The 19,877-nt window shown below is 35.7% G+C and overlaps 2 protein-coding genes across 3 annotated transcripts; one reads left to right on the top strand and one right to left on the bottom strand.

Moving 5' to 3' along the window:
- Positions 1–48: 48 nt before the first annotated feature.
- On the bottom strand, positions 49–14,196 carry LOC123312472 (protein ELYS). Its single transcript, XM_044896919.1, has 28 exons — positions 13,931–14,196; positions 13,580–13,875; positions 13,378–13,522; positions 13,187–13,324; positions 12,873–13,111; positions 12,671–12,820; positions 12,341–12,614; positions 12,040–12,222; positions 11,790–11,983; positions 11,517–11,697; positions 11,321–11,464; positions 10,813–11,257; positions 10,543–10,654; positions 10,210–10,486; positions 9,792–10,124; positions 9,534–9,732; positions 7,349–7,595; positions 7,122–7,211; positions 6,580–7,039; positions 6,048–6,521; positions 2,475–2,561; positions 2,113–2,409; positions 1,351–1,866; positions 837–1,037; positions 724–788; positions 519–603; positions 380–459; positions 49–225 (listed from the first exon to the last, which is right to left on the bottom strand). The coding sequence occupies exons 1-28, from the start codon at positions 14,016–14,018 to the stop codon at positions 172–174; spliced, it is 6,054 nt and encodes a 2,017-aa protein (XP_044752854.1). The 5' UTR covers positions 14,019–14,196; the 3' UTR covers positions 49–171.
- Positions 14,197–15,023: 827 nt separating this feature from the next.
- LOC123311410 (cyclic nucleotide-gated cation channel beta-1-like) lies at positions 15,024–19,696 on the top strand. Of its 2 annotated transcripts, none has more exons than XM_044895329.1 (8): positions 15,024–15,146; positions 15,843–16,033; positions 16,142–16,449; positions 16,850–17,094; positions 17,271–17,621; positions 17,701–17,929; positions 18,461–18,800; positions 18,950–19,696. In XM_044895329.1, the coding sequence occupies exons 1-8, from the start codon at positions 15,120–15,122 to the stop codon at positions 19,350–19,352; spliced, it is 2,094 nt and encodes a 697-aa protein (XP_044751264.1). In that variant the 5' UTR covers positions 15,024–15,119; the 3' UTR covers positions 19,353–19,696. The 2 variants fall into 2 exon arrangements, with proteins under 2 accessions (XP_044751264.1, XP_044751265.1); XM_044895330.1 differs by lacking the exon at positions 15,024–15,146 and adding an exon at positions 15,238–15,454.
- The last annotated feature ends 181 nt before the right edge of the window (positions 19,697–19,877 follow it).

Raw genomic sequence — 19,877 nt, 5'->3', positions numbered from 1 at the left:
TTTACATTTTTACATATTGGCCCAGGTCGATAATTGATTGTAGGACAATTAATTTCGAGGTTTTCTTTATTATCCAGCCTAGTGTTAGTAATAAAAAACTACAGTGAAAAAAAATGAAATTACACCTTATACACATTATTTACTCTTTCATAACAACCAAAATAAATATGGCTATTTGTTAGCAGTCTTCCTTCCTCGCCTTGTGTTTTGCGCAGGAGATCCACCCTAGAAAAATAAGTTACAGTGAAAATTATGGAGTGATCATCAGCATCAGAACCAACTTTCAGAGATAATTATAAAATTATGAGAAGTTGTCAAACTCCCAGGGATGCTGGACAAACTTTTAAGATAACTCTTATAAATTACACTAAAAATTTACCTCCAAATTTTCTTCTTTGATTTCCGGCAATACAGATTTGGAAGCAACCTTTCTTTTCCTCTTTGTTGGAGTACTTGAATCTGTGGATGGAAACAATATTTTAATCCCTACAGTGATATCAATGCCTTTTAGCTTTTACCTTCAGTATTCGACTTTCTGCTCCTGGTTGACAATACTGAAATGTCAGATTCCCCACTATCATCACTCATATCAGGAGTCTTTTCCTAAGAACAAAAATTTCAACTTTAGAAAGAAAATTTTTATTACTTAATTTGACTCAACATTTAAAACTCGTTTTTGAGTTAGAGTTTTGGTTCAAATCATAAATTATCTACAAAACTCACCTTTACTCGTCTAGTTGATTTTGGCTCTCCATCACTTGATGCAGACCTCAACTTTCTTCTACCTCCTTGAAAAAAAAAATTAAAACCAAGTATTCACGTATTAAGGTGCCTACCTGCTACAGGGTTAGATTGTGGGGTAGTAACCGCTTTACGCCGGCTTGATGTCGATTTGGTCGAGGCCAAACTATCATCTGAAGCATTTGAATTAGCTCTACCCGATCTTCTGGCAGGCCGTCCTGTATTAGATGTTTTTGCACTTGATGTAGAAGAAGGCGATGTTTCATATACCTTTTGCTCTTGGGGGTCAGGAGAACCTGTAGTATATTGGGCTATTTTTATTATCTGGGCGATACTTTAGTTTAAATATGTCCAGAAACTTCATTTTCGATTGTAATTCAATTTTTTACGAAAGCGGGAAACGGACATGCAAAAAAAAATTTGATTGCTACTTTGAACTGGAATTTATGCCTGATTGCCAGTTAGGAAGTGACAATTTTACATAATTGCATTTTATAACTGCCAGTTTGATCTGGCAATCTAATATTTTTCCCGCATGAACGCTCAGCGCTTTCGTAGTTTGTAGATAGTTCATAAAGTGAAAAAATTCAAATTTTCCTGAAAAGTTACCTTTGAATTCAGGTTTGTCCAATAACTCAATAGGATCCTGTGGTTCAATTGCAGATAAATCAATCTTATCTAGCGATTGTTCTAAGATATTTGACTGCCTCCTAGTCAACCTTCTGCTTGTCTTATAACTTACTACCTCTTTAATAGGCTCAAGTGTTTTTTTGCCCTTCTTTTCTTCCTTTATGACCTCTATTCCGCTCAAAGAAGATGGTTTCTTTCTAGTTTTATCGATTTTTGGAGATTCTTTACTAATTTCCTCGTCAATAGCAATGGGAACGTCAACACTGGCACTCCTCAATTTCCGTTTGGCTCTGAGAACTCCTGATGTTTTGGATGTACTTGCGCTTGCTTCTTGCAACTGAGAATTTAATGACAAATCAACACTTCTAGTTCGCTTTCGTGCACTAATTGATCTTGGAGCTTCTTCCGGTAGTTCCGGATCTGGATTCACTGAAGATGATGCATTCAGATCCAAACTGGGCTTAGAGCTATGAGAGGATCGTCTAGAAATAGATCCTAAAACATTTTGGCATGATTTTATACAAAACGATTCAAAACCATGAAAACAATTTATGTATAATTATACTACTATACCCATTAATGATCGAGAACATGCCAAGCTAAAAACATTCAATTGTGTGAATATTTTTTATACTTTATTCAGTATGAGACTATAACATGCAACGTAACATCATAACAAATGAAGTTGAAAATTTTTTCATAACTTCATAGACACACATGAAGAAACTTAGTGATTCTGACCTCTTTGTCCACCACTGCTCTTCTCTGTCTGCATTTGTACCTCTTCATTCTGCTCACTACAAATCGATTCGTTTTCTCGTTCTTCTAATTGCTTACTCAATCTCCTCGTCATCCTTTTTACAGGTTTATTCTTGTCGTCATCAGACTTTTCTTTTTCTGTACAATTTTTGTCAACATTCTTCTTAGTAACTGTTTTGCTATCAGATTCTACACCTTTTGAAGTTATGTCAGCATCAGATTGAGAGTCGATTTTATTATTTTCCTCCTTATCGATATTTGATTCCTGGATTGAGATGACTGAAACAAGAAAAAATTACATTTCAGAAAAATACGTAGAAACAAAAAGAATTCCTCTATCATACCTTTGTTCAAGTCACAGTTCATTTCAGAGTCTTGACCATCTCCACTATCAAGATCACCGTAGATCATATCAGAAATATTTTCTTCATCTAAAATAGAGTTGTCATGAATTTTCAACAACAAAAATTGAGAAGTTTTTAATGAGTTTATGATTTATGGGAATGCAGTTCTTATTGAATTTTCAACTTAAAAAGGAGGAATCAGAGGGGTAAAGCTTGTTCAATTTAAAAAAATTTCCAATTGAGAAGATTCCCTGGGAAGTGTTGATATAGTAACGACATGAAATCAAAAATTTTTAAGCACCATGTTTATATGATTACATGATTGTTATCGTTTTGATCAAAACATTTCGTCTAGTTGCAATTCAATCTCGAAATGGTTTGGGATATGCAAAAAGACTAGACTGTAAGAGAGGAAATATCAAGTGTGTCTTCTAGATTTTGGAAAACATATTTCTTTTTTATACCCAGACCAGTCTGCCTCTCAACTATACTCACATCGTTGATTATTATCATTTGATGTCGAATTCTTACTTTCAGAAGATGACGATGATTTACTTTCCATTTCATCTGTGCTCGAAATTTCTATTATTTTCATTTCATGCTTTGAATTCTTACTGGAGTCGAACATTGACTCATTAGAACTTTCCATATCGCTGCCGAATATATTTCTTTCAAAAACTGGAAAGAAGTATGAAGTTTTAACTGTACGCAGGTTATCAGTATTCTTCAGAAAAACTTGTGTTGAAGAAACGTTCGTCTGATTTTATCGATTGAGGTAGATAAGTTTACAGAATGATCGCGATCAATGGGCTAAAACTAATGACCAGCAAATATAAGAAAGATTTAAAAAAAATGTTTTTTTTATTTTCCTTTATATATGTGCGCAAATTATCCACTTCAATTTTTGAACAGTGTAATTCTCATTAAGAAGTCTTACCTGTAGGCGTTACATTATCTTGCCTCGGTGGATTAAATTCGCAAACTATTTCATTCTCTATCCCAGGAGACTCGGGGATAGTCTGATTTCTGACATCATCTGAGATCTCAACCACAATTTGTTCGGGATCATTCGGTTTATTTTCATTTTCAAAATTTACACACTGTTTTATGTTGTCTTCATCATTTTCCGCTGTGGTAATCGTTTCCGTTGTTAATTCGACATTATCCTCAATACTACCAGTGTCGGAGGGTACATTTTTCTGTTTGTTTCCGGTAAAGATAGATCTCCTGCACTCCTCTAACAGTTCTTTTTCCTTGGGTAGTTTCCCAAAAGCAATTTCTTCAAGGAACGAATCAGATATTGATAAGTTACCCTCGTTTTGCTCTACACTTTCTATCATCTCAATATCCATATTTTCTGTTTCCTCATTGCTTGAAGTATCATACGATGATGCAATTCTCAGTAATGCATTTTTTTCTATCACCCTTCTACTCAGAGGTGTAGATTTTACTTGGCGATTCAATTTCAAAATCTTCTCTACGCTACCAGTGTTAGGTGTTGTAATAATAGTCTTCTTACGATTTATTAGAGGAGTTTTACCATCTTTACTTGGATTTGCGTTTTCAGATAAGTGTGAACTATTACCCGAAGTTGAAATTTTTTCTTCTGATTTTCTTTCAGCGCTTGTTGAAGGCTTATTTGGCGTTGATGGGGTAAGTCTATCAACTGAAGATGCTCTTGTTTGTCTTTTTATATTCACAAATGGGACTTTACTCTTTGATTTATCCTGCGATATTGGGGTACTGTCAGAAATTAAGGTTCTTTCTTCTGATAATCTTCTGGACAGTCCCCTTGTTATTCTTAAAGGCGTAGTTTCCCTGACGTCAGGTTTTTCCAGAGAGCTCTCTGAAGTACAAGCAGATTGTGAATTGAAAAGCATAAGAGAAATTATGCAATATTGAAAAAGATTAGTCGAAACATTAGTATCCTTAACGAATATTATAATTGCTCTGAATAAGTCATTTTTTGCCTTATAGATTTCAGTGTATTTCATGTGCAGTTGAATTTTTGGAAAGATTAAAAGTGAAAATACAGAAAAACACGAAATATTTTTCGAAGATTATAAAATATGGTGGAGTTTTTGCAAATATGTACGAAATTAATTCAGATAAATGACATCCATCCAACAAATGTTACAATCTGAATCGAACCAACTAACTACAATCACTCAGAGTATTAACAGAATGACTATTTCCATCGACCATTCCCCCCTGACCATGGTTTCAATCTCATTTGACCAACAAGTCGATGTCCCCTCTATTATAAGGTGTAGGAATACATCCTAGCGCTACTGTCTTACTGTCCTTACTTTCAGAGCGAAGATGACAGCATGTATCCATTTGATACAAACTCACAACTAATTTGCAGAAACCAAATATTGTCATCAAGCAGTCGAGAGGGAGCACGGAAACGTTCGAATTCATGGTTGTAACTCCCACATCGGAATCATAATGTTCATTTTTACTTCAATGGAAGCCATATATTCGAATTAATTTCGTATATTATTCACCTGTCTTAATCTTGAAGCCGTTTTCCATTTCATGACATATAAAAAGAGTTATTTTCCAACAGATCTTTAAAGTAACAGTGAACAACTCACCTTGCTTACTGTCAGATTCTGTACTGGGACGATTAAGTTCCCAAGTTTTACGTTTACATAAATCATTATAGAGCACTTCAATGAAAGAATCAGATATCCCACTACTGGGAGACCCCATATTATCATCTAGTCCTTTGAGATTTTCACCACTGTCTGAATAAATAGTTGTTTGGGCAGAATGAGCACAACTGCTATCTGAAGATTCGATATTGGTGCTAGATATATCAGTTTTCCCATCCTCAAGAACTGCACTAGATGCTTTCTCATTCTCATTTTTGGTCAAAACTTTATCATCACTTGAGGCGAAACGAGCAAGTGTATTAGCTTCTAAAACTCGACGATTCAACGATTTTCTAGATTTTATTGAAGATATAGATGGAGATCGCTCTTCAACAACCATTGGTTCATTACTACCGGTGTTTTCACTTTTAGCGAATGCTCTATGCAAAATCTTACTCGACCTTGAATTTGATCTTGTCGGAGTGAAATCAAATGAAGGCTCTAAAATAAAAAAAAGATGGTCTAGAACAAGCCAGATCTACTGAAGCAGAAAGTATCGAGCTTGTTCAAAGAGATACAATGTATAAGCGATAAATTTCGATACCGCCGATGTGTTTTTTCCAAGGAAAGCATTCTTTTCATAGGAAGGTTTTGCTTCGTACAAGTGGCACAAAGCAGCATCAAATTTTTTTCTCAAAAATAGAAAAGTGCAGAGCCGACTTCACAAACTTTTATCATGACATTGGCATTATAAAAGCTGTGTTTTCAAACGACTAACCAGAATATAAAAAGTTTTTGTAAAATTTTTTTCATTTTGGCCTGAAAGTTCAATAAACTGTTCTATTCAAACTTTTGTTTAAGTATAACTTGGAAATTGTTCGATCTTATGGTGATATTTGTTGAATTCAATGAACATACATTCATAAGTATTTCAGATGAAGCGAATATTTACCAAAAGAAAGTAACCACTTACCTTTTTTACTGCCAGAATCTGAACTTTGAGCGTCTGTGGACTCGATGGTTTTATTTTTGCTAATTTCAACAGAAGAATCAGCCGACTCTTGATTCCCATCTAATTTAGCACTGTCTAAATCCATATTGGCTTCTGTGGTACAAGAATAACTCTTAGTGGTACATTCAATGGTAATCTGGGAAGTTTCTGTTTTTTCATTGTCATTAAACACACTTGAAGTCTTCTTTTCTTCCCTAAAGATTTCGGTTCTACTCGTTTCCACAGTATGCTCATCAGAAGATACTCTCGCAAGTGTATTAGCTTCTAATACTTTTCGATTCAATGATTTTCTCCCCTTGTTGAGAGACAAGAAAGATGGAGAAGGAGCATTATTTGCTATTGTTTTATCACTTCCTCCTCTCTCGCGTTCAGTGACTGCTGAAGTCCGACTCAATCTAGGGCTCGATCTGACGTGAGTTGTATCAGATGACAGTTCTGAAATATAAAAGAAATTCGTCAGATCCAAATGGCACATCGTATTTGTTTCATTTACTTCTATAACTCCTTCTACCCCTTGGCGAAGAAGTCAAACTAGGATCCGTTCCCTCTTTAGAAGATGATGAAGCATCGTAATCTACAAGTTTCACTCTTTCGGCTTTTTTGATGACCTCTGGTTTTTCCGGTGAAAGTTTCAAAGTGAATTCTTGATCCTTTTTTGCGTCGTTCTCATCGTCGCTCTTGTCTTTTGGAAGTTCCTCTATGTTATTCAGTGAAGAATTGGGGGAATAATAGATATCGTCCGTATCAGATGCATTCTTAGGAGTTAAGGATTGAGAGACACTCCTCGAAGAATTCTCGAAAGAAATTGTCTCATTTTTTTCGGGAGTTCGAGCGTCCCTTTCACTAGAGTTCAACTTCAGAGAAGACGAAGGTTCTTCAGATGACGATGAGGGCACATCGAATCTCACCATAGAAACACGCGTCGATTTCCTTCCCGATACAATGGTTTTATGCTGAAAATTATAGCATGGATTGAGAAATCGAAACAGCGTCACATTTATGCATAATAAATTTGTGAATATTATAGATACCAACCTCAGATGGTCGCAAAGGCGTACTTGACGATCCGCTGGTCATAATTGGTGACGAAATATTCTGGAAATCTTTCTTGTACGAATTTCTCACCTAAATGAATAGAATAAATGAAAATTAGAGATTAGTGAAGGATTCACGTTTTTGTTATGCGAATTCAATACATTTTTTTGACCTCTGCGTATTTTCACATATCCTTATACCAATGAATAATGTCAGTATTTCCATACCTTTAAGATACTTGCAGGTGTTGAAGCCACATCCTTGGCATTTCTGTCAGCGGAAGACATACCACCCCTATTCTTCCTTGCTATGATAGGTGTACTGAGTATTGATGAATTAAAATCAGCGCCAGTTTCCGACAACTTAGAGAAAGAGGATAAACATAATTTTGATCTCTTTGGAGGAGTGGGACCATCTTCTTCTTCGAACCCATCATTCAGAACAATTTTTGGAATGATTATTTGCACCGAAGATCTGAAATCATAATCAATATTTTCATCAAGACACATCACTGATGGTGGTACATTGCAGTGCAGCCCAACCCCAGTGGCGGCGGAAGGCGTAGGCGACGTGGGCGACGGCCTACGGCCTCGCGGCTTGAGGGGCCACACGGGCCGAGGAGCCCCTCGCATCAGGTTTATGCAATGAAAACAGTGAACGTGTCTAGATCTGAGGGTTGTGGGTATATCCAGAAAATTGTTCTGCCATTTTCAAGGTCCACCAACATGTTTGGTATGAGACATATTCCTATAGCAATCTAAACAAGTTAATTTAAAAGTTCCTTTACTTTACAACATTTGCGTACATTTTCAAACAGTATCAAAAAATATTGATTAGGGTCGAAGAGTTGATTAAGGAGAACCGTTTTGATCTTCTAAATTACTTCAGAAAGGAAGGAGTAGCCAAAAGGAAAAGAATGTTCTGTCATGAAAACAGCGATTAACATATAGACAGATTCACTCAAGAAACTCTATGAAATAGACCGACTTTTTAAAAAGCGCCTAGTGTAGAGGTGACGAGCAAAGATTATAAGTATTGGTACCCAGTAATTGCCGGGCTAGGGCCCTCACTGCGAGTCGGTGGTCTGTTGGTTTTTATCAGCGCATCAAAGGTCTCTACACGCGACAATTTCGCTCTGCATGAATTGCGCTTTGTTTTAGGTACTGCGAAATTTCGCTCGAAGCGAATAATTTTCGCTCGAGTGACTTAACTGTGGACGCTTACCTTGAAGATCCACTACACCGCTTGAGCTTGACGTCCAACAGCGGGTTTCACAAGACTTCAATTGGGTTATCAACAATTTGACATTAACTCAATTTTCAGAATGAATCCATGAAACCATGAAATTTTTCCATGCTTAAATAGAGATGTTAAAAAAAAAGCCATTGGGACTCACTAAATTGGCGTATATTAGTTCATAATTCTATACGACTATGATATTAGGTACTTTCGTTTGCATAAAAAGTGTAGCACTTTTCTACACTCGAGTTGATTCACACCAGTGAAGAGGGGGTGTATTTTATCTACACCTAGTCAAAAGAAGGTATAGATAAACTACACCTACTCTACACTGGTGTAAATCCAATCAGCAAACGAATACTAAAATCGAGTGTAGAAAAGTGCTATACTTTTTATGCAAACGAAAGGACCTATACTGAATGCACATAACTGAATAAGGCTTAGTTCATATGATAGCGCGTAAACGCGCGATCCACAAACCGCGCGACTAAAGATACAGAGGAGTCAAATATAAATGTTCATATGCGCGTAGACTCCTCTGTATCTTTAGTAGTCCGGTTTCTGGTTCGAATCATCTGAACTAAGCCTTAAGATACAGTGGAGTCTACGCGCGATGTCGCGCGACCATATGAACATTTGTATATGACTCCTCTGAATCTTTAGTCGCGCGGTTTGTGGATCGCGGGTTTACGAACTATCATCTGAACTAAGCCTACTAAATACACTGAGGCCCAGTTCAAAGGATCGCGCGACTCCCGAAACCGTTTACGCGTAATTAATTACGCGCGACTATGTTGACCGAGTTCAACACAATCTTGCACTGTGTATGGATCCAATCACAGGTTGTTGCGCGTTCATTTGAACTATTTCTCAGTAGTTATTTTGAAATTTTTCAACTAAGCATGATCTAGCATCTCAGGTGGGCCATGACTTGATAATTAATTAGTTCAGTTAAGTGAGTTAGGCTGAAAGTAGAAAATTCTATATTTCTTAAATTTCATTTTTTATTATCAGTCGCTTTCTCATGAAAACGTCGTCTGGCGTCACCAGAGGGCCTCGCAAAATGTATCTTGCCCACATCAAATTAAGGTCTTGCGCCGCCACTGCCCAACCCCCTTTAAAATCTATATCTAAATAGAATAGTAAGTTGCTACTTTTAATTTTCATCCATACCTTTTCTTGGTTGGCATTAAAGTTGGAGTTCTCAAGAATGGTATTTCTTCAGTGGTGGCATTCGCTAATGAAACATTTTGTACACTTTCATTGAATGTAAGTTTAGCCTTTGCCAGTGCAGCCAGAATGAGTGAAGACTTATATTCAGTTTTTTCATCACCTTTTTGTACACACACTGACATGGGATCTGGCCTGGATACTAAAAATGATACACCCACAAAAATCAGTTATGGCTAGCTTTAGGAAAAAATAAATTACCTTCTTTCCATAACGTAGGGTTAAGCTCCGTTGTGCAACTTTCGATGAACTTATAACTCACTGTGGGTAGGAATTTTTTGTAACTGTGAACAATTTGATCACGCGCCTTCAGGTTCAATCTACTGATCAATCCTTTTTTCATTGGATCATCTTCGCATGCCTGATAGGTTTTGAAAGCTTCTATGTAATGAGATCTCTGCATGAAATACGTTATCTTCAAGTCAGCAGCTTCAGGATGGTCGACTTCATCCAAATATTTCAAAAATTGTTCTTCTTCTTCGGCAGTTAGGTTTCTATATATGATACTACTCAAACGTCCATAATTGCAGCATTCTAGAAATCATTTCATGAGTTTTTATTCAAAATTTTTTTCATCCTAATGGGGCGTATAACCAGCGTATATTAGAAATGCAGTTACCTTTGAATAGATGTTTAATAATCCTTCTGGAATTAGTGTAATCTTTAAAGTTCTTTTCAAGATAAAATGCTTCATCCAGCATATTATTTGAAATAAAAAGACTAAGAGCGCATAAAACGTCCTCATCATCTATAATGGGTGGCTTCCTAACATTCATATAAAGTAGAGCAAGATTATGTTGTTCTTGGACAAGTAAAGACTTGAGGGCCACTTTGTGGTGCCAGTTCTTCAAATCATTTTGATTGACCATTGGATCCAGAAGATGTTCTATAGCCGACTTAAAGAGAAAGGATAAAAATAAAACATTCAGGGATTTTTAATTGAATTACTCACATTGAATTCGCCATGATCTAGTTGCCAAAAGGCGTGAGTGATTTTGATGGAACTAGGGCTAACTTTGAAGACAGCTGGGAATTTTACTAGATTCGTTAGAACATTTTTATACCTAAAAGAAAGAAACTAATATTGAACTGCTAATTAGTGAATAAGAAAAAGTACAGTGCTTTGGGTACAAGATTTTGAAGGAAACCATTCAAAATCATACAATTGCAGCAGATATTTTCGATACAGGGAAGCGATTCAAAGCGAACTTTCTAAACTCACTGTAAGTCCAGTATCACCGCTAAATCCACCAGGAGATAAATGATCACGGAATGCTTATTGCAAACTTCGATTCCATCAAGTAAGTAGGTTCGTAAGAGTGCCTGAAGTGACCTTGGAGGGTAGAAACCGTCACCACCATCTTTCTCCCAGTCTTTCCCCAGACGGTCGCCACCACATTCCACATTTATCAGACTATCTATGAAAAGGATGCTCGTCTTTGATGCAAATTTTCTGTTCATCGCAAGCATAAGTTCTGAACGTTTTTTCTTATAGTATTCCTCCAACTCCCTCACTGGATAAGGGGCTCTAACTTTACTTTCTTGCGCTACTGGGTTGGTACTGAATGGGGGATATTCAGGTAAAAGGCCAACGTTGAAGAACCATTGTAAAACATCGAAATACATCTCAATCATTTGGAGATTTTTGTACTGTTCAGATATTACATCTTGAACAAAAATTAACAAGTTTTTGTTATCAGGAAAAGCAATTAAACAAACAGAAAACTCACCTTTGTTAGTCAAGTAGGATGAAAGTTTACTCAGTATAAATGAAAAAACAAAAGAAATAATTTTAATCTGCCTGATGCAATTACTGAGTATGTTGACAGTATTCGCATCTAATTTATCATCTGAATAATCAAATAAGGGTACGCCTACAAATCAAACCAACAATAAAATGTTTCTAAAGTAATTGGAAATTCTTACTCAAATAATCACATTGCCGTTTCAAGGCTATGGCTCTTCGAAAAGCCCAAGAAGTGAGTAAATCTAAGGAACAGCCGGCAGAAGAGAAACTACCGTTTGCCCATTCAGATGCGCATTTACAGAGCCAGCTTGTTAACTGTTGTTCTAACGCAACATTTAGGATAACTTCTCTTTGATTATTCTACAAAAATTCATTGATAATAAAAATATGCAGATCAATAGCATCATAGGGAGTAGAGCGAGCTATAAATTTTTCATTGCAAATGTGCTTACCAGACTGGTAATAGCGGAAGTCGTGTTCAAGTCAACAAATAATGGAGTAAGCCCTAAAGCTATAATTTCTTGATAAGTATCTGATGGTCTGATTAAACACAATGGTCCAGATGTTTGCAGTTGACATAATAAGGCCTTTTGAACACCTTGGTATTGAATATTCACTATTTTGTGCTCTAATAAACAAGAAGTTTCTAAAAAAAACAACAGAAATTTTACATTTGGTTGGATTTGAAATTTTGTTACATACCAAATGACAAAGAAGACGGATAGTAGTGTTCTTCCAGTCTCTGCGTGCCTACGAATTGTTGAATTGTTTTTTTGTGCAAGTTTACATCAAGTACTTCGACTTCATTCTCGCTCTCAGTTAGAGTCAAATCAGAAATGCACAGTGTCATCATATAACTTGCACACTCGTCGAAGTTTGAGGAATCTATAACAAAATTTTTACATTGTATAAAGTGTGGATGGCCTATTAGAGGTTTGAAAATAATATAATTATCAACTCCTGTAATTAAAATCATTTCCAAAACATGAAAGAGCATACTTACTAGGCATTTGAGCTTTATACCATTGATTCAGATCAAACACAGACATGAATGTCAATTGCTGCCCATCTTCACACACCACTTTCCAAGCTGTGACACATAAAGACAGTGCATCTTCTGCCCCATCGTTGCCAAATATATCATTATTGGTGTTCAAGTTTTTCAAGACCAATGAATCGAGTCTCAAACATTTACCACCTATTGGTGGCTTCATATTTGATATATTATTGCCGTAACCAAGTTCTCTTTGAAAACGTACAGTACAACCTTGAAATTTCTGAAAAACATCAAGAATAATAATCGAGAAAAAATAACCAACGGAGTGTTTGTTACCTCATACAAAACACCATAGTTCTCATGAAATTCTTTAGTCTCATAACACAAAGCAAACATTACTAAGCAAGGTAAAATTTTAGATTCTAGATCATCAGTGCTGTAAACGGCCCATATATAACAAAATGCTCGGGGATCATCAGCAGGTTCCTTGAAATAGTACCAATATAGTAAAAACCACTTATACAATGTGAAGTCTCACCTGAATGGCAAATTTTATGATAGGTATGTGATCATCACATATCTGTGAAGTATAAATCAATTCCATACTCATAAGGTTCCACAGTTGAAAAGCACCAAAATTATAACCAACTAATATTGAACCTAATTGTGGGCAATAATGGAGCGCACTGACTAAAACTTCTTCCCTATTAACATGCACACTATCCAATCCATCTGGATTTTTGAGAACGAAGTGTTCAGTTTTCCTATTATGCACCACTGAAAAAAATTACAAATCATCACAGCTAGTCTTCAATCATCTTCAATAAAAATATGAATAAATGAATAACTCACCATTGAGAAAGATCGCTAAATGTGAAACATTACATAAAGCAATCGTTTTATAATTTTCCAAATCTTTAAGGTTTCTAGATGTAATTACTTGCATAGGACATGGATTCAATTCATCACGAGTTTCAATTGAATTGAAACCTACAGAAATTATTATAATTCAATCAGCAATTTCAAAATAAAAATAATCGTACCTTCATAGCATAATTGCCTACAAATATCCAAGATGAAAACATTTCCTCCCACTGTACCAACAGCAAGTACTCCATCAAAATTTCTTAAAGGTCCGGACAAACTGAAAAGATCTTGTCCTCTGTCTATAACATGTATAGTGGTAATCTTAAAAAGAAGTGTATAATTAGTAAAATATATGAATTTGAACAGTCTATAACTCACATGTTCTACAACTTGAATTGCTCTTATTATTTTAGACCCCACAAAATCAAATATACATATTAAACCGCCTCTAGTTTCACAATTTACAGATATTATTAGATGGGGTTCTTTTCCATTAGGTCTCTGAATTTCTTCGACTGCAATGATCTTTGCTGTATCGTCTTGAAGCGAATTACCAAAATCCCACGAGCCAACTCTTAAGCCATTTTTACAATTAACCACCAAAAACTTTGATTTTCTCACAAGCCACGCATAATTTAAATTGGATAGAATGCCACCAAAGGTCTCTTGTATTCCTAAAACATGGAAATTCATAGAATCACCTGAAAGGACCATTACTTGTAGGCTTACTTATGGTTTCTTCAGTAGTATTTTCGTCATATAAGAATTGTAGAGTGCTTTTTTGCAAAGTTTTATCCTTAGTTATACAAAACGACATAATGTTTATTGTTTAAAAAATAGTTATCAACACTAGAAACTCCAGTAATTCAGGCTGAAACATAAAATTTGCAATATAAACGTAACGATCTTGGAGAATTCTGTGTGAATTCCAAAGTATGTAGCAAATTTGAGAAGTTTTAATACCTTCAATTTAATACTTGGAAATCATCTCCAAAATCATTTCAAAAAAACTGATACGATTCAAACTTTGACCGATTTTTAGGTTAAGTAGGACATAGAATAGGCTATAAAAGGAAAAGTACTCTCTACCAAAGATGATCTGATTAATTAATTAATAATTAAATAATTCCTCTTTGCCTTTACTCTTCATTCAAAAGACGAAAGACGAAATTACTCCTTGTTTCAAGCAAAGATTCCTCTTTGGTTCTAGACAGGAGAAATAAAGAATGTGTATTACGTGTTGCAGAAATCTGTGATAGTTACCCATATTCGAAAATCATAATTTTTGGGAGCTTTTTTCATTTAGAAGTAATTAACCTGGGATTTAAATGATCTCTAATCAAGTTTCAAGAGAGATTTGGAGACAGGTTTTTCACTTTTTTAACAGCAAATATACATCAAGTTTGAATCGTTCTCGACTTTTCGAATTTCGAAGCAAATTCCCACTTATCATTTTCCCGCCAGGTTGTACTAAAGTATTATATTCAAAGATATTAGACAATGATGTAATATCTTTGATTAAATTGGGTATATTGAACCAATGTTTGTCGCCAAATGTTAGTTTGTGATAGAATTCGAAGATCTCTGATACTAAGTGGTAAATTTAAACGCCAATATCCAATATCTTCGAGAGCATTCACTTACTTCGGTTGTTTACTCATTTACTACATTATGGAAACATGCCAACCTCTCAATATCAAATCAAACAAGAGCAGATGCCAATAACTTTAATGAGTTGACCAAGTAACGAATCTGCCTCCAGAAAGTGCTTCGAGTTTCCTTCCAACGTCACTATATCGATTCCAAACTGGATATCCTTGGGGGGTGCGCACACATATCCTGGATATCCTGAAAATCTACGGCGCAATAGCTGTTCGTCCTTCCATAACATGCAACTAAGTGATCAGCTCATATAGAAATGGAAACCATTTATCGCTTCAAAAAGGTAAACCTACTTAAAGTAATTGCCTCCACCTTCTCTGAATGTTTAATGTATAGGCGCAATTAACTCGAACCCATTCCAAGCTGAGCTAGATCGGCTTCTCCACGATATTTCAATTCAGAACGTCCCCGGCTGTTGTTCTTGTATTGTTCTTTTGATTTTCGACGCGCCGCAGTTTGGTTAAGTGCGAATTCTAGGTTTGCGAATATAAACATGATGCGACAGTTGAGAAGTGGCTTTACAATTGGCTTTTTATTCATACTTTATGGGATGAGTTAGTAATTTCAAACAGACATCAGCTTGTGAGACTGGTATGTTAGATAGTATATTTTTTGAATGAGCGAAAGCGGGAAAAGTAAGGTTATTTAGTTTTTCCCGAAGAAATGATAATGCGCCGAATTTTTATAGTCAATTGTGAACGTTATATCGAAATTGAATGATACCATTTCATTTTGGAATTAAAAATTGATTTAATGCCAATGTAATACACTTTCACTTACATCTCTCATGTGAAACAAGTTTTTTATCAGTTCATAAAACAATTGAAGCAAATTTTACATTCCAAAATTTTCCTTCTCATAAGTCTCCAATGACAATTTTGTGTATTTGCGCTTTTTCCATCTCAACATCGATATTCAATTCCGAATCTAGCTGAAATTTGTTTTGTTAGATGAATTACAAAATTGTTTTTTTTTTCAGAGCAATATGGTATACCCGGAAAAGAATGCATTCAACCAAGTTAAGAAAAATACGGTGTGCTCATCCTCGTCATGGTGTAGCGAACCATTGGAGGATTATAGCAATAATATAAATATAACATGTTATGAGAACAAATTCAATGGAAATCGTATTAGCGGGGATGGAACAATGGAAGTTAGCTTACAAAACGAGTATGTATTCTATGATCGGATATGCTGACTTCTACTTACAACGCAGTAACTAGATTTTTCTCTGATGAAATGGCCAAAGCGAGGCTTTTATTACGCTGTTTGTTGCAGTTATCCCAATCGTCAGTTCATTCAAGATAGGATAAGGCATCTTGTCGAAGCCTTCTCTAGTAGAACTAGAGCAGTTAAAGCAAGAATAGAGTCCCCTGGTACTCCGTCTTCTATATGTAGCAGAGAAACTTCAAATGAAACTTCCTTCAGTACGAGACCTTCTTCGAATGCACAGACTCCACAAAAAAAGTTTATAAACGGCACTGATGTAACTGAGACGAAGATCAGTAGTAAAAAACGGCTACGTAATACTTTAAAAGATCATTTCGTCACTTGCACCCTCGATCCTAATGGGAAGTTTTATCTGGGTAAGATTTGAAACTGGTCTTTCGTTTTGAACTATTCACATTTAGATCTACGATGTTTTTTCTGGGAGATACTCGTGTCGAAAGTTTTCTTTCAAAAAATACCGAAAAATATATGAGTTCAGTAAAAAATTCATTTAATTGAAAAAGACCGAACGGTTTTAAAAAGTTCGATGAAATTTCGAGGTTTGTTACTAGAAGAACTGTTCTTTTGGAATATGTATCTTAGATCTACGATGGGTTTTTAATATTTTTTTTCATAGAGGAGTTGATGCACCCTCTAGGAGGGTGCTCAATGCTCAATAATACATGAAAAATTGAGTGTTTCAAAATAAAAATTTAAACGCATCAACTAACAGAAATATTGTAATAGGTACCTATACCAATACTCACTTTTTTCTAGGATGGATGTTTTTTGTCACTGTAACCTTCTTGTACAACGCATGGGTGATACCTCTGAGAAGCACATTTCCTTACCAAACCCCAAAAAATAGAATAGTATGGATGTTTTTCGACTATATGACTGATTTCGTATACCTGGTAGATATGTTGGTGATTCAGCCTAAGGTGAAGTATTTAGAAGACGGATTTTGGGTTACTGATGTCACTTTGCTCAGGAATCATTATTTGAGGAGGAAACAGTTCAAGGTGAGAATAATGCACCGATGTCCAACACTGAAATATTCGGTATACATCGAATCCCTATACTATATGATAACATAGATACTTTTTGAAATTTCAATAAGCAATTGCATAAAATCCGGTCTCATATCATATTCAAATCAAATTATTTTAATGAAATTATTATTATTTATTGTTTTCAGCTAGATTTATTCGCACTCCTGCCTCTCGACGTCCTTTATGTCGTAACAGGACCGGACTTTGTCGCACTCCGCTTGCCCCGTTTACTGAAAGTCCATTCTTTCTGGAAATTGGTCAGTTTTATCGACAAACTGGTGAAAAATCCCTACGTTGTCCGAATATCTAAGACACTTATGTACATGATGTACCTGATACACCTGAATGCCTGCGCGTATTACGCTTTTTCAGCCTGGGAAGGCATCGGCAGCAACAGCTTCGTTTTCAACGGAAAAGGAAACGCTTACATAAAATGTTTTTACTTTGCCACAAAAACGGCCACCTCCATCGGGAAGAATCCAAAGCCCACACACGAGGTGAATAAAAAAAATGATGCTTGGGAATAAATTTGGAATACAATTAAACTGGTCATCGGATAATTTAATTTTATTGCAGATTGAGTATATGTTTATGACCGTGTCCTGGTTGATGGGGGTATTTGTATTCGCGGTGTTAATAGGTCAAATAAGAGATATCATTTCGACAGCTAACAGAAATAGAACCGAATATAAAAAGTTGGTGAATGAAACCTTGGAATATATGCGAAGACTGAACTTGCCGATAGAAATGCAGAGAAGAGCTCAACAATGGTTCACATATACCTGGAAAACGCAAAGGACTCTAGGTGCGTTTTATTAAGACGAAAGTTGGTCAAACATTAATTTTAAAATCCAATATCATCGTCTTATTTGCCTTGGCAGCAACTACATCGGAAAACTGTTATTTTTCAATTTCATATTTGAAGTATTTTGTACTGAGGAATATCCCATTGAAACAGTTACCTATATTATTAGCTGAAAAAAGGTTTTGGTTGGATATATTTTCAATGCTGTTGTATGATTCACTATTCTGAAAGATTTAAAAGAATGAGGCATATTGCCTTTTTACAGATTCTACTCTGTAGCTGTAGTAGATATAGGTAGTTGTTTTTCCATCATACCTAATTATTAGTCAAAATTAAATTTTTAATTTAAGAGTTGGGGAGAAAATGAAGATGAAGTTTTCGTGTACTTCCAATTTGTCATAGAATTCCGAATGGTATAAGTACATAAAAAAATTTCAAACAATTTTCAGGTTGCAGTTATTATTGTGTCTTCTTTTTATAACTAGGGATAGCATTTCTATAAATACTCAAATAGCTAAAACTCTTTCGCAGATGAATGCAGAATAATGGATTGTCTACCTCACAAAATGAAGACTGATATTGCCATTAACGTACATATTCAAACACTGAGTAAGGTGAAACTGTTTGCTGACTGCGACGAAGCACTTTTAAGGGAATTGGTGCTTCAGCTCAAAAGCGTGATATATTTACCTGGAGATATAATTTGCAGGAAAGGTGACGTGGGGAAAGAAATGTATATAATTCAATCTGGAAAAGTTCAAGTGATTGGAACGAACAACGAAGTGTTGGCTACCCTTTCCGAAGGGTCGGTTTTTGGGGAAATCAGTCTTCTGGGGATTCCTGGAAAGAATAGAAGAACTGCAGATGTCAGGTATGAAGGTCCCTGATATCTTCATCTCGTTCAATGAAAACATTTATCAACCTATTGAAAATCTTTGGAACAGGCCAAGTCTTTAAAGGAATAAAAATTCAATTCAGACTAGATGAGATATCGATAATATTTTAACTGTTTTTTTTCAGATCTCAGGGCCACTCTAACCTCTTCGTCTTGAGCAAAGCGGACCTGAATGCAGCCTTGGCTCAGTACCCTGAAGCTCAGGAACTCCTGAACAAGAAGGCCAAGCTTTTGATGAAGAAAAACGCTGCGTTGGAGAGGAAACAAAACGCGATGATAGTTATAGACAATCCAGTACCACCTTCGAAACGTGCCAAGCTGGTTGACACTGTATTGCAGGTCTTGCCACCCGATTCAAATACCAATAGGTTGCTCAGGTTTGGCAGCAAAGCGTACTCGAGGTCAAAGCCCGAGAATGCTAGGTTTAAATGTAGAAATAGCTTGCCTCACATCGATAGTCTGGCGAATCTGGGCGATTTGGATAAAAACGTAGAAACTAAGGTGACTGTTCACAGGACACTGAGCTGAGGAAGATACATTGATATCATCTACGAGATGATGAACCCCAAGAACGATAAGAAAATGATTTAACGAAAAATCACCTTGTTGATGCAGGCATCTCTAGAGTGTGTTGAATATATGATATTCAAGAGTTATTTTGCTTGTTGATTGGACCAAATGTGGAAATGGAGTGATGATGAGAAAGAAAAAATTGTATTTTTTGACGATTTTTAAGAGACTGGCATTATTTGTAAATTACTACTTTTTATCAGTATTAATATTGACGAATCCTAATATGTATGTCGTAAATTTTTCAGTATTACTATAATGAATGTCTACTATATGAAATAATAGAACTAATTCAAACAACATACATGGGTTTTCATTGTGTATCGTTAAAACAAATATGGAAATTCCTTTCACAAGATGTATATTGTAGATTTTTCTATTGTGGCGCCATCAGAGTATCTGAAGGGGTGGCTTCAAATTACAAGTCTCTTGTCTAAAGCACCTTTCAATTCGTTGAAATTAACGAAATGACTTGAATATCTA

The sequence above is a fragment of the Coccinella septempunctata genome, chromosome 4 (assembly GCF_907165205.1).
Source record: "Coccinella septempunctata chromosome 4, icCocSept1.1, whole genome shotgun sequence".
NCBI classification, from domain to species: domain Eukaryota; kingdom Metazoa; phylum Arthropoda; class Insecta; order Coleoptera; family Coccinellidae; genus Coccinella; species Coccinella septempunctata.
Note: the sequence above shows the minus strand (reverse complement) of the source record. Positions and strands in the feature narration are given on the sequence as shown.